At 42.5% G+C, this 13,079-nt stretch overlaps 1 protein-coding gene across 2 annotated transcripts in view; it reads right to left on the reverse strand.

Annotated features, from left to right (window-relative positions):
- The window catches only part of atp2a3 (ATPase sarcoplasmic/endoplasmic reticulum Ca2+ transporting 3), a 66,274-nt gene that overhangs the window by 18,992 nt on the left and 34,203 nt on the right, over positions 1-13,079 (reverse strand). For both annotated transcript variants that reach the window (XM_069673256.1, XM_069673266.1), the window contains exons 6-10: positions 11,485-11,565; positions 11,168-11,253; positions 10,306-10,770; positions 2,647-2,735; positions 1,639-1,741 (exon numbers count right to left, since the gene is read on the reverse strand). In XM_069673256.1, the coding sequence (XP_069529357.1) occupies positions 1,639-1,741; positions 2,647-2,735; positions 10,306-10,770; positions 11,168-11,253; positions 11,485-11,565 (824 nt within the window). The remainder of the gene's footprint in view (positions 1-1,638; positions 1,742-2,646; positions 2,736-10,305; positions 10,771-11,167; positions 11,254-11,484; positions 11,566-13,079) is intronic.

Consider the following 13,079-nt stretch of genomic DNA (forward strand, 5'->3'; position numbering starts at 1 on the left):
TGTTTTGAAGAGTGTGCCCTTGCCAGCTGAGATGTGCAGTGGGTGAGATGAAGAGGTAATGGCGTAGCGCACATCATTTGTTTGTGTGACCGAGAAAAGACAGCAATAAAACACCTGGCTCCCCCTCCAGCTCTTGGCTCCTCTCTCTCTCCTCGTTCAGCACACTGCGATCCCACTCTCAGCCTCTTTATTCAAAATCGGTGGCAAAAGGACCATTTATGAGAACAGAAACATTTAGTCTGGGAGGATACATGGGAGAGGAGAAGTGTCTTATCCCCGGTTTCTCTCCTCAGTGTGGTTACCATGATACCATGGTGATGACAAAGAGGTGAGAAAAGCAATCCACACCAGAGAAAAAGATCAAACTTCAGAGTAAAATTAGCTCAGCCGAAGGAGAGAGAAGGCTTTGTTGTGTTTGTAGGAGTCCTTGCTGGGTGTATAAACTGTATGAACTGTAAAAGCACGAGGACATTTGCAAAGAAACCTAAACAATTCTGTATAACTGAGACATGGGTTGATTTTACATGGATCCTTAACCCTCATATTTAACATATTTAACACACAAGGACTAAACTATCTGTACTCTGGTATTCTGTATTATCTTAGTATTTTATGGAACACTATATTTATATACTTTTGTGCCAATAAAGCCATTGAAGAGAGTCTCTAAGAATAATATTAATACTTTGTGTAGTTAATGGCATCTGTCATCCATAAAAAAATAATTATTGATTATTGCTAGGAAAGTTACAAATAAAAGACTTTCTTTCTTTCTACTCTTCTGACCACTCAAGGAGCTTTACACTACATGTCAGCATTCACCCTTTCTTACACACTCCCACACACTGATTTAGTGCCATAAAAGGTCACTAATCAGCTGATGTGTCTTACTTACATTCACACTGCAGGCTATACTTTAGGAGCAATTCAGGGCTCAGTATCTTGCCCATCTTTTGCCTGTATACTGGAGGAGCTGGGGATCGAACCGATGGCCTTCCGATTAAAGGACGACTGACTCTACCTCTGAGCCAGACGCCATGTCATTTGCATATTGTGTTATTTAGATTTTGCAATATCATAGGGGGAAAATGTCTCCTGCATCTGTCTCGTTCAAAATGGCTGGCACAGTGCATCTTTCCCCCGGACAGTGTGTGATCCTTTAAACAAACATGAGTTCAATAGATATCCAATGAGTTTCCCCAATAAAATGGTGTCTTTGAAAAATCCCCAAAATAAAGTCATTAGGAACTATCGGCTATTATCTGAGGATTTAGCCACTCGGAGTGACGGCAAACTTTTATAGCATTCCAGTTTAGCCAGCGTTTAGCGATAAACGAATTCCAGCCAAGACTTCCTTCTCCATGCGCTGCATTGTTTACAGTTCTTCTTAGAGAAGCGACCGTTGTTTTTCCAGCATACTCCGAAGCCTGCTGATACGTGATTGGTCAATATTACTTGGACTACAAACGTACAACAAACTGAAACCTGAACACTTCCCGTTCTAAAATCCTGTGTTGTTTAAAAAAACACTGTAAAATGTGCCCAAAAGATTCCTCCAGAGTCGGCTAGATAGTAGAGGAAACAAATTCTAACCATGAAATTATCTCAAGAGTGTGTGTGTGTGTGTGTGTTAATGACCTCATTGTAGTCCAGTGAGGAGTCATTGCACATGGAGCACACTGTGGCCAGCTCCAGAAGTCCATCATAGTCACCACACTGGATCGGCCTGTCTCCTTTCAGTCTGGAAGAAACATACACACATTTACAAACACACACACACAGACACACAAACATCACTCACAACAGCAACACACACGGGAAAAACACTTCACAGTTGGCTACACCTCAGATACAGTAACCTCATCCATATTTATGAGAGGAAGACATTCAGTTGTTTAGCATTCAGAAGTTGAGTGAAGAAACAGTGCTTGTACAGTAGTAAACAGTGAGTCTGTGTGTGTGTGTGTGTGTGTGTGTGTGTGTGTGTGTGTGTGTGTGTGTTCCCGACAAGCAGTGCTGATTGCATGACAACCATGGATCCCTTCCCAGTAGAGACTGCAAGCGTTGCTAGCGAGGCTCCCACACACTAACCCACACTCTGCTGTTATGAAACCGACAGGTTCATGCAGAGTCACTCACCAAACAGCCAAATAAACAACATGTGTACACAATGAACCCCCTCCTACCTGATGACTAGACACCTACCTGTAATCCTACACAAATGCATATTTACTGAGATAACACAGAGGGCTCACAGCTGAGCAGCTGCCACTTTGAAGACTGTTTGAAACCTTTTGTTCACTTTATCTGCACAAGTTCACACCTCACTGCGTAACTTTTATAACCAAGAGGATGTGATGCAACAGGACTACAGTACAGCTGAGGCACAATGCTGTTATGATTGTTACCATGAATGAGTCTGTCTTTAAGTGATGTGCAGAAATTAAGACATGAAGCGCTGCTAGAACATTCTTGGACCACTTCACAGTTCACATCTATTTATATAATATCTTGTTTATCAGAATTTCATCAAAGACAGGAAGTGGAGAGGAGGAAAATGCATCCAAATTGGAGATAAATATGAAATATAACGAGGTCAGACTTTTCCCAAATAGAAGTTCTGCATGTGTAAACTGTAACACTCACATTTGTCCCTCGGGAGCATACGTAGAACCAGTTATGGAGAACTCGTGGAGAGTGCAGCTTGAATCCTCCACCTTGTCTGTGACGAACATCTGGAGAGGAGAGAAGGCAAACACAAACAGAGGCAGAACAGTGAGCTAATTAGTCAATACGGAGCAGCAGATAGTCACAGCGATGGCTGCAGCACACATTTATTCTGGAGGAACTGTCTGCAGCTCTGTTGGACCCTCCAGTACTCTCACCATTGAAGCATGGCACACAGTCTCACTTAAACATAATGCATGTCAGTGCATTATAATAAAGGCCTATAAAAACAATGATATGTGAATTATAATAGTGCACCAAAAAAACAAACATTTATGCACATTGACGTTTCTGTTAAGTGTCAGCGCAAACACATACATGATGTATGATATTCTCATTCTTTATAAATACCCCTTATAGTGACGTAAAGCAAGGTTATGGCTTTTGAGCAGCAGTTCCGGTTTCAGCCATCGACTGTATAAAAAGATGGACAACATGACAGCTCCCTAAAAGTGAAGCCAAACCCTCTCTATCGCCCCCTGCTGACTGGCTGCAGTATAGGTCATAAACCCCGCCTCCTCCATGTTAACAGATGGGACATGAGTCAAACTATAAAATCAAAATACACGTCAAATACATTTTTCTCAAACATGGTTTCTGTCATCATAGTTAATTCTTATCATGCTGATTTATGTCCAAGTGTTCATGTCTCTGACAAGTGTACTTTTAATTAGTTATGATTGATGATGATGATAGATGATGATTGACAGCTCTGTTGACAAATCCGGCTCCTGCAGCCGATCTGTTGCCGAGCAGCAGAGTGGAGGAGGAATGGAGAGACGAGACGTAACAAAGTTTACATATCTGTGAACGTCTGCTTCAGACCAACACAAGAAGCTGTTAAACACGTCGACATGCGGGACCTTTGCCATTTTTTCCTGAAGTTAAATGTGGTGTTTTGTACAGCAAAAAGGGGCGGGACACTGGCTCTAAATGACATCATCAGTGCAAGATGGCAAGAGGAGGTGGAGACATGTCGTCCATCTTTATATACACTCAATGGCTGCAATAAGTAACAATTTTGATATACATGTAAAATACATAGTGCAACAGTTTTAACTCAGCAAGTCAGCAATGTCGACTGAACAGGTCTATCTTCTAAAGGTTTGCTAATGTTAGCTAGCATTAGCCACAATCAGCTCCTTATAGTGTGTATAAGTGTATTCAATTGGGCTACAGTGCATATTATTGCAGAGGGCATCTTATTTTCTGTATTTAAAAGTTACAAAGTTAAATCATATTTGAGTGTTTAAGATGTTAATCATCAAATATTTCATATTATTAAAACCGGGTTTAAATGTGCATGTCAGAGATGTGGGCCCTTTGTTGAGCTGTACGTGTCCGAAAAGGTAATCTAACACCTTTGACGTAACAGAGCGCCCGAGCATAGCATTTCCTGCTACGATGGTATCAGCTCATTGGAGTTACTTGAAATAAAAAGTCAAGGCTGTACACGAAGAAGCAAAATGCTGCTAAAAAAAGATAATTCATGCATTACTACTTCTGCATTACTAAAAGGTTTATGAAAAACAACTAGCAGCTTTAAACAGGAAGTACTCTGCAGGCTATAAAATGGTCACTGGAGAGGTGGAGTTCAAACTGCCACCAAGAGTTAAGAAACCCCTTCACTATCAGATTGTGCAGCACTAGCTGGATTGTTGCGCCTCTTTCCCTCATTCTTTAGTCTTTCTCATCACGCAGGCATCGTGGGAGCTGCACTGCTTACATGTCTGGATGTAAAGCTTCATCAGTCAGTCAGACTGCCGTACTCGCTCCATTACACTGCTGCAAAACAAAGCATGAGAGCGAGCTGGAGTCCCAGAGCTGTCCAAGGATCTGCTTTGTTGGCAAATCTTCTTCCTGAGATTCCCACAGGAAGGCTACTTCATGACGCACTCGTAATACTAATCCAGCGATAAAACGGAGGAGGGAGTGTTGTGGCTGCTGGTTTATGAGAATGAGATAAATAACCGTTACACCAAGCGTCACCTTAACGCTAAAGTTCAACAAAGACACCCCTATGACCTGCTTCAACTCTATTTGAGACTCAATCAAAGCTGACTGATTTAAGAATTAATGAAGCAGCTCTTTGGTTAAACTTGTCTCGATTCTTCTGTCAGTGTTTTTGTGTCGCTGACTTACCACCAATTTAACAAGCAACACTAAATCGATGGCAGGCTTCAGATGAGTTGAAGCTTTTGTCCCTGCAGCACAAAAGCCTTAAAGGTACGTTTTAGCCTTTTAATGGAGTAATTATTTCTTAACAACTCTCCGCCACAGAAGAGTTACTACATTTAGACTACTGAGGCGGCCTCGTCTGGACAAGATGAAAGTCGGTTATAAATAAGTGTCATACTGAGTCATGTTTACTTCCTCTGTGAGATCAGAGCCTCTGTGAGAACAGGCAACTTTTCATTTATAGTTTTTGACATCAACAATGTTGACATTTTGCATCTCCTTCTTTTCAGTAGCCGGTATGTTTAAAGTCATATATATCCATAATTATATACTTTAATTGTCTAACAGTAAAAAGGAGCTATGCATATATCCCTGTTAGTGTTTATCTCATTAGCCTCACAGTTTTCCCTCCAGAGGATCAGACTTGTTTTAAGCTTATAAACTTACATCGTCTTACATTTATACCTACAATAATCTTGTGTCAAACTTAACTTTAAATACCGTAAATATTCTTGTTCTTATATTTTTACTCTGTCAACTTCAGACCAAACTAACTTTGGGAACACCGCAAGCTCAAAATGGGGCCCCCAGCTGACTTTTCTTGAGTTTTTTGCCTTTCAATGCCTTTAATGAGAGAAAGAGGACGGTGGGGATGACACGCGGCAAAGGGCCGAGGGTGGGAGCCGAACCCAGGGCTGCCGCATCGAGGACTGCAGCCTCTGTATACGGGCCGCTGATTTAAATGCTGAGCTAAACTGACACCAAACTGCTCATGTCTTACCCCGAGGACCGGGTCCGTCGGACCCTGCTAGCTCACATTAAAAAGAACCTTCAACTGGAGAAACATGGGGTGGCTTATATTATGAAAACATCACAGGAACCTCTACTTTTTCGTTACTGTGGTATCAACGACTGCAACAGTTACTCCCAAAATGACCACGTCTATTTTAATAGATGCATTTTTGATTATTGTGGAAAGTGAATCAGTTTCACTTTTAGATGCTTTAGATGAGGAGCTGCAGTTTATTAACAATTACTACTGCCAATCAACTGGGACTGAATCGACGTTCAACAATCTACAGAACATACAATATGTAGGCTAGTTAGACTGTAAACGACTCAGTCTGCCTTACAATGCAATAAAACTATAATAATAGTAGCTATAACTTGAGAAAGGTCGACACAACTATTCCTTATATTTCTGCTCAACTTTTTTTCCTTTAATTTTGGGGTGTACTGTCCCTTTAAGTAACTCCTGCACCATTCCTTATTAAACAAAGGTCATGGTGCTTTTTCACTTCCCTTCTCCACTATTCTCTAAAAGTCTACAATGACGACGCAGGGACCGGATACATTCAACAAAGCTGAGGGAACAAAATAAGCGTCTTTTATGAGAGGTCAGTTTCCCCTCAACATCTAATCCTCTGTGGTGTCCAAGGAAACACGGCACAGCGTGATCCATGTGAGACAGTATAGCGGCACAAGTTTGTCTCTACTCATTTCCTTTGAGCTTGTGTGGGGATGAGTGAAAAATTAAGCTTTTATGTGTGCATGTCTCTTCATGTGTGTGTGTGTGAAGGGGAAGTACGGCGTGAGGATACAGGGGGAATCCCTGGAAATCCTGTGGATATGGGGATACCCCCGAGCACAGGGAGACACGTGGAGCGGGACCAAGAATAAGCACACATGGGTAAACATTCATGTGGGCTATAAAACCATAAAAACAGAGGTCCACATGCAGCAAACATGAGGAGAGACAAGTTAAGCAACAACAAAATTTACTATCACCAGGAAGCACTGTGAAGAAAAAACTGCAAAGCGGAAGTTTGATTTTCTCTGAGTGTGTATTTGCCCCCTTATCTCCCTCCAGAGAGCTGAGAGCAGCAGCACAGGGAGTAAAGAGGGAAGCAGAAGGTCAATATTTACCCGCCTCAGCCTGCCTCGCTCTCTTTCTGTCTGGGAGGGTTTCAGGGTTGCTGTGAGATCACTGCTCCGTGTCCCTGCCGCTGGAGGGAACTCCCTGCTGCTACGCATTAATCGCACACACGCTACACGTCATCTCAGCGGGGAAGAGAAAGGAGGGGCGAGAGCACAAGAGTCTGCAGTGCAGGAAATGCACAGTTCTCTGACGGTAACTCCATTTTGAAACAGCAAGGAAATAAAAAGCGCACGAGGAGATAAGAAGATTACGTTTCCTCCTTGCTGTGCATGACTACAGTGCAAAAGCATGACGTGCAGTCTGCAGGATAATCAGCTTCTACATTAACTAAAGTCTTAATATCACAACTACATGAAATGGGAAACAACATTTTAGCACCATTTTCCTGCAGTGATAAAAATGTGTTCAGTAAACATCATGTACTGACTGCTTCAGAGAGACGCGTGGTTGAAGGTGTTCTTTCCCGTTTGATTGACAGGTCTTACAGCCGTTCACCTTAGCTCAACCCTGGCTCCGACATCCGACTCTCACTTCCATTAAAGTCAAGATAAAGTCGAATCAGTCACTCGTGGGTCCCGGGGGAACAAACTTCTGATCAGGTTTGTGTCACGCCTGAGTCGATGCGAATGGATCAGAGCGTTCACATCTCTGATCATGAGGTGTGTTATAATCACCATGGGATAATAAATATTAGGAAATCAGTAGCCTATGTAAAAATGTACTATTCTCTTTTACATTCAAAGATGCGGCTGTGACGGTACTGAATTTATCTTGCAGTTCAGCCGTTAAGTGCCTCCAAGACCCTCCTGTCACTCACTGTGGTGTACATTTCTGCTGTGCTTGCATGTTTTGGTTCCACGTGCTGAACGTTTACCTTCTTCCTCCCGCCGTGACACAAACTGGCCTTTTTACCGTCTTTCTCTGACAGATTTACTTTTCCTCTCACCCTCTTGGGATCAATGGAGAGGTGTCTCACTGCTGAGTCACTGTCCTTGACCATTCGTTCAACTCGCATCTCGCTCCGTCATCCCCGCTCTCTCCTCCCTGTATTTCCTGTCCATCCTCAATGTCCTATCAAAAAAGGCCCAATGTCCTAGTGTCGGTTAGGGTCGTCTGCTTCTGTCAGACTGTTAAACTGAGACGATGAAAGTTCAGACCAAACATAAAAACGTAATCCAGGGTCCTTAGATGCTGTGCCGTTTATCGTTCATTACTGTACGGATGATCTGCTGAAATTCAAAGTATTCATTTTACCTGAAGCAAACAGGTTAAAACGAGAAGAGGGAGAGGCTGGACGGGGGTCGTGTTTTTCCAAAGAGAGAAACCGTTTTGACTTAAACTGGACTTTAATGTTTTGAGTTGTTGTTGACTAAAACTAGACTGAAACTATAAAGGGGAAAAATGATTAAATGTGACTAAAACAAATAAGCATTTTTGTCTAAAGACTAAAACGAAAACAGCTGCCAAAATGAACGCTGCAGGGCGAGAGAGAGAGGGGATTAGGTCCAGCTAAGAGTCTGAGTTGGGATGGACTCAGCCGCGATAAAACGCTCTCTACCAGGCCAGCTATGGAAAGTGATTGTTGTCCGTTACTTCCACTGAACATTGACTTTCAATTAGTTCTATATATTAGTAAAAGCAATTTTACAAATAGATTTTGGAATTAAGTTTCTATGTCCTTTTTCTCCCTCGGACATTATTAGATCAGAGCTCTTAATGGAAATGTTTTCATCGTAGCAGGACGGAGCCAGCTGGTGAAGAATGGCTGCTTGTTGAAGATAGAAACTCAGCTGCTGCTGGTGCTGCTGTTCTCTCTTGTAGAGGCTGTTTGGGGCAGCTGCATATATGATCGGGTCAAATTATCTTCATTGCAGCTCAGACTGTGTTTCACTTTTTTGTGTATGCACGGCATGCACGTATGTTCACGTGGGGTTTGACGTTATAGACCTGTGACCCTCGTTTGTAGACTTTAAAAAAGTCACTATATATTTTTGTTTACAAGATGAATCCTTTTACTTTAATGAAACACTGATAATAATAGTCCTGACTCTAACAGTGCTGACTTCTCTTTCTGTAATCAATAACTAATGCATGACATCCAGATGTTGTATGGAAACCTCTGAATGAGCTGCAAACACCGCGCAGGGATACGGGTGTCCGGCTCCTACTTGCCAGTACCGGTGAGATCATTAGCCGAGGTGAGAGGTGAGAAGGAGGATGTAGGACATGAGGTGTTAACTGATTAGGTGTGTGCGTGTGTGTGTAGAGTTTGAGCCTTAAACAGGAGCCAAGACAAACAGCAGCTCTGGCATTAACTCTGTGCTCTGAGCAAAGACGGCTCGTAGCTTACACACACACAGAGAAGTCCAAAGGACAAAGGAAAGGGCGAGGCTGGAGAACTACTCGTGATACGTTATGGATAAGACCTTTCAGAGTTTGTTGTCTGATGTAATTAAATTTAGGACATTTACACACTGAAACCTACAGGAAACGTACAGATCACCGTCAGTGTTCACCACACGTAGAATTTACTTGCGCAGGCCGACCAATGTCAGCATGGCAGGAGGGTCTATGTACATGCTCTGCAGAGAACAACAGACGTCCCTCCTGTAAATGAAGGTGAAAACTCTTGTCTTTAATAAAGTACTGCATAAATGGACCCACAATGCTCTATTTCTGTCAGTGTGCTTACATGCCGCTGTTTTATGTCATTCAGTAAATGGTTAAAAGCAAGCCGCCTCCGCACGCGGCTCACCTGCTGTTGTGAAATTGTAAAAGATCGTATAGCTGTGGTATTTGGGGCACCTTTATCAACACGATGCTGATGACGAAAGTCAATAGAGCAAAGACATGGAGGGAGAGAGAAACAGAAAGAGCCTGAGGTGTGTGTGGGTATGAAGAGGAAGGGAGGAAGGTGAGCAGATTGAAGTCATTTGTCTTTCAACACAAACATAAGAAGGAGACTAAAGAGCATGTGAATGAGGAAGTAAGAAATAACCTAATATAAATATGGCACACCATCATAATGTGGGAAACACTGATTGTATTGTTCATCCAGGCGATGTGACATTTTGGAAAGCCTCCCAGTGAATGTGAGAGCTGATCTGATCTGGTGATACTGCTCTGGGTGCTGCTGGGTCATGCCAGCCTGTGCTACTCCACCAGCAGCAGCTATCTCAAACCTGCCAAAAGGAGGTAAACATTACAACAGCACAAGGAGTTTCCATCCCTCTGTAAGCCCCGCTCGCACAATAACAAAGAAAAAAAGAGGAGGAAGATCTAATGATGGAAAACTGTTTGAAGAATACACCGCCATGGCATTTTTCAAAGGAAGTTCCCTGAAGCTTTCTTAATCAGTGTCAATCAAACACAGGATGTGCATATTAAATATTAAGTATTCAGACTGTGTTTGAGGAGTGCCACAATGTGTTGTTTTTTTTAGTGTCCCCATTTCCACTTACTCTGCAGACAGACATCTGGTTGGTGGTGAGGGTCCCCGTCTTGTCGGAGCAGATAACAGACGTACAGCCCAGGGTCTCTACTGACGGCAGGCTGCGTACGATGGCGTTCTTCTTGGCCATGCGGCGCGTCCCGAGGGCGAGGCAGGTGGTGATGACAGCGGGCAGACCCTCTGGGATGGCAGCCACGGCTAGCGCCACGGCGATCTTAAAGTAATAGATCGCCCCTCTGACCCAGGAGCCGCCGTGCACGGGGTCCCCGAAGTGGCCGATGTTGATGACCCATACGGCCACGCAGATCAGGGAGATGACCTTGGAGAGCTGCTGGCCGAACTCGTCCAGCTTCTGCTGCAGCGGCGTCTTCTCCTGTTCTGTAGCCGCCATCTGGTTACGGATCTTACCGATCTCTGTGGAGACGCCGGTAGCGACGACGATACCTATAGCCCGGCCTGCGGCGATGTTCGTGCCCTAAGAGGAAAAAAGCAATAGAGAGAAATGAGTGCTGGGAAGTGAAGCAGAAAATTAAAAAATCTAATTCTGGTGCTTCCTGTTTCATGATTCTTTGTGGTGGTATAGATTGTATCTTGTGTTGTTCTGGATTTTTGTTTAGTTTTCTGTTCTAAATTTATGTATTTAAGGTTGAGTCTGTGTTTGATATTTGCTCTTGTGTGTTTGTAATTGATTTTTATGTATTTTAAAGGTGTATCAAAGGATGGGCAATGCAAATTAGGATAAGCTTTAAATCCTGTTGTGTGTGGAAACGGTTGTTCATGCTACATACTTACCCCTCCACAAATAATCATTAAATAAATAAAGAAAGGCAGTAGATACAGATGACTCAGCCAGCTCCAGGGGACGCACTTACAGAAAACAGCATGTTCTTCTTGTCTTGGTTGACGGCTCGGGGGTCAGGAACAGGGTCAGTGTGTTTGATGATGGACACAGACTCCCCTAAAGGAAAGATTGTACCAGACAAGTGAACAGGATTAGACCTGTATGTGCGACAGATGATTATCTGAACAACAACAGAGTCGGAGCTGAACAGAGTTAAAGGATGTTATAGAAACTAAAGCTGTGAAAGCTTATAGACTCTGGTCTTTGGCAATAAAAGGTACAAGGGAACAAACTCTGTCTGCATTATGTCATCGAGTCGTTTGGTGTCTGGTGGGAGATGAGAAATACCTGTGAGGATGGATTGGTCCACTCGCAGGGTGGTGGACTTTATCGAGGTCACTCTGATGTCAGCAGGCACTTTGTCACCAACTAAAAAACAACAAACACAAACAAACAAAGCCGACAAATTCATTCACATTTTGATTAAATCAAAGGATTTTGTCAGATATGTGAGGCTATATTTAGGCACAGAGGTGCTTTAATGCTAACAACTCTGTATAGATATGATCCATTTGCCATATTCACTAGCTTGGTTCAGCCAATCAGCATGCCAACATTTGCGTAATAGCAATAATCATTCAGTACAGATGAGTTATTAGTTTTGCAGGTCCCGTCACTGAGAAATTTGTTGACTAAGGAGTGTCAACAAGTTATTTCTTTTTATCCTCTCGTCCAATTGTGATTGAGAAATTTCACTCAAAGGAAAATCTCTGTAATTAATTAATTAATACATCATCTGGATCCATGAAAACCTCTAATATACTTTGTGTCAATCCATCGGGCAGAGGTCAAAGTATTTCACTGGTGACCCAAGAGGAAAAGTCAGAAGATTACCACAGTCATAATAATTTATCCGTTAGAGATCTTGAGTATCTGTTTCTAAATATAGCGCCAATCCATCCAATAGTTCTTAAGATATGTCGGAAATGTCACCCTGCTGAGGCTATAAGAGGAAAGGTCAGAGAATCAACAAAGTAATTACACTTCATCCTCTAGGGACCATTCATTTATCTACAGAATTACATGGCACCGTATTCACACAGCATTAAAGCGACCATGTTATACTGTCATACTGCTGCGTTCCAGGTAGTAAGTTGTAGAAACTTAGGGTACCTGACAAATCATCAACGTTTCACCACTTCACGATTAACCAGCAACTTGAAAAACAATTGCCAGTGAAATCCAGAGGGACATAGGGACACATTTCAAAGTAAAACAACATATTTAATAACCCATTAGCTGCTATTAGACAACAGCTAATGTTAGCATTCAAACAACCAATTCTTAGCTAGCATTACGTTAGCTTACAGTCCAAACAAACATTACATTAGCTAGGAACTTACGCCTATCGTCTTGTAAAACACTATCAAACTGTTGTATTAGCTTTGAGACACTACCTAGCTAACATTGTATTAGCTCGGAAGTGGCATAAAGCTAACCAAAGTGGTTGTATGCTAACATTAGCTGTTATAGCTAACGGGTTATCAAATGTGTTGTTTTACTTTAAAATGTGACCCTACCCTAGATTTTTACTAAAAGACGAAGTACTAAAAACGTCGTGTCTTTGCAGTTGCTGCTCAGTAGGAGCGTTAAAATGATAATTATGTGTCAGCTACCAAACTTTCAAATGACCTAAAACCTGGAACAAAGCAGTACGACATGACAGAATTAAAGTTACATCCTTGGGATGACGTCAGAGAAAAATAGCCGCTGTGTGAACATGATCAATGGTTGAGATATTTCAGTCTGGGTTTCAATGGCCGACAGGTTGGTCGACCAATATTGTAACCCCTGCCAGCATGGCTAAAAACAATCAGAGACTATCCTACAGGAGCTAGCAGTCGTATGAAGGAGCAGGACAGTGAGGACGATAATGTACACTT

The sequence above is a fragment of the Semicossyphus pulcher genome, unplaced genomic scaffold (assembly GCF_022749685.1).
Source record: "Semicossyphus pulcher isolate SPU_LCO1_2020_fin unplaced genomic scaffold, fSemPul1.0.p SCAF_10, whole genome shotgun sequence".
In the NCBI taxonomy this organism is placed as follows: domain Eukaryota; kingdom Metazoa; phylum Chordata; class Actinopteri; order Labriformes; family Labridae; genus Semicossyphus; species Semicossyphus pulcher.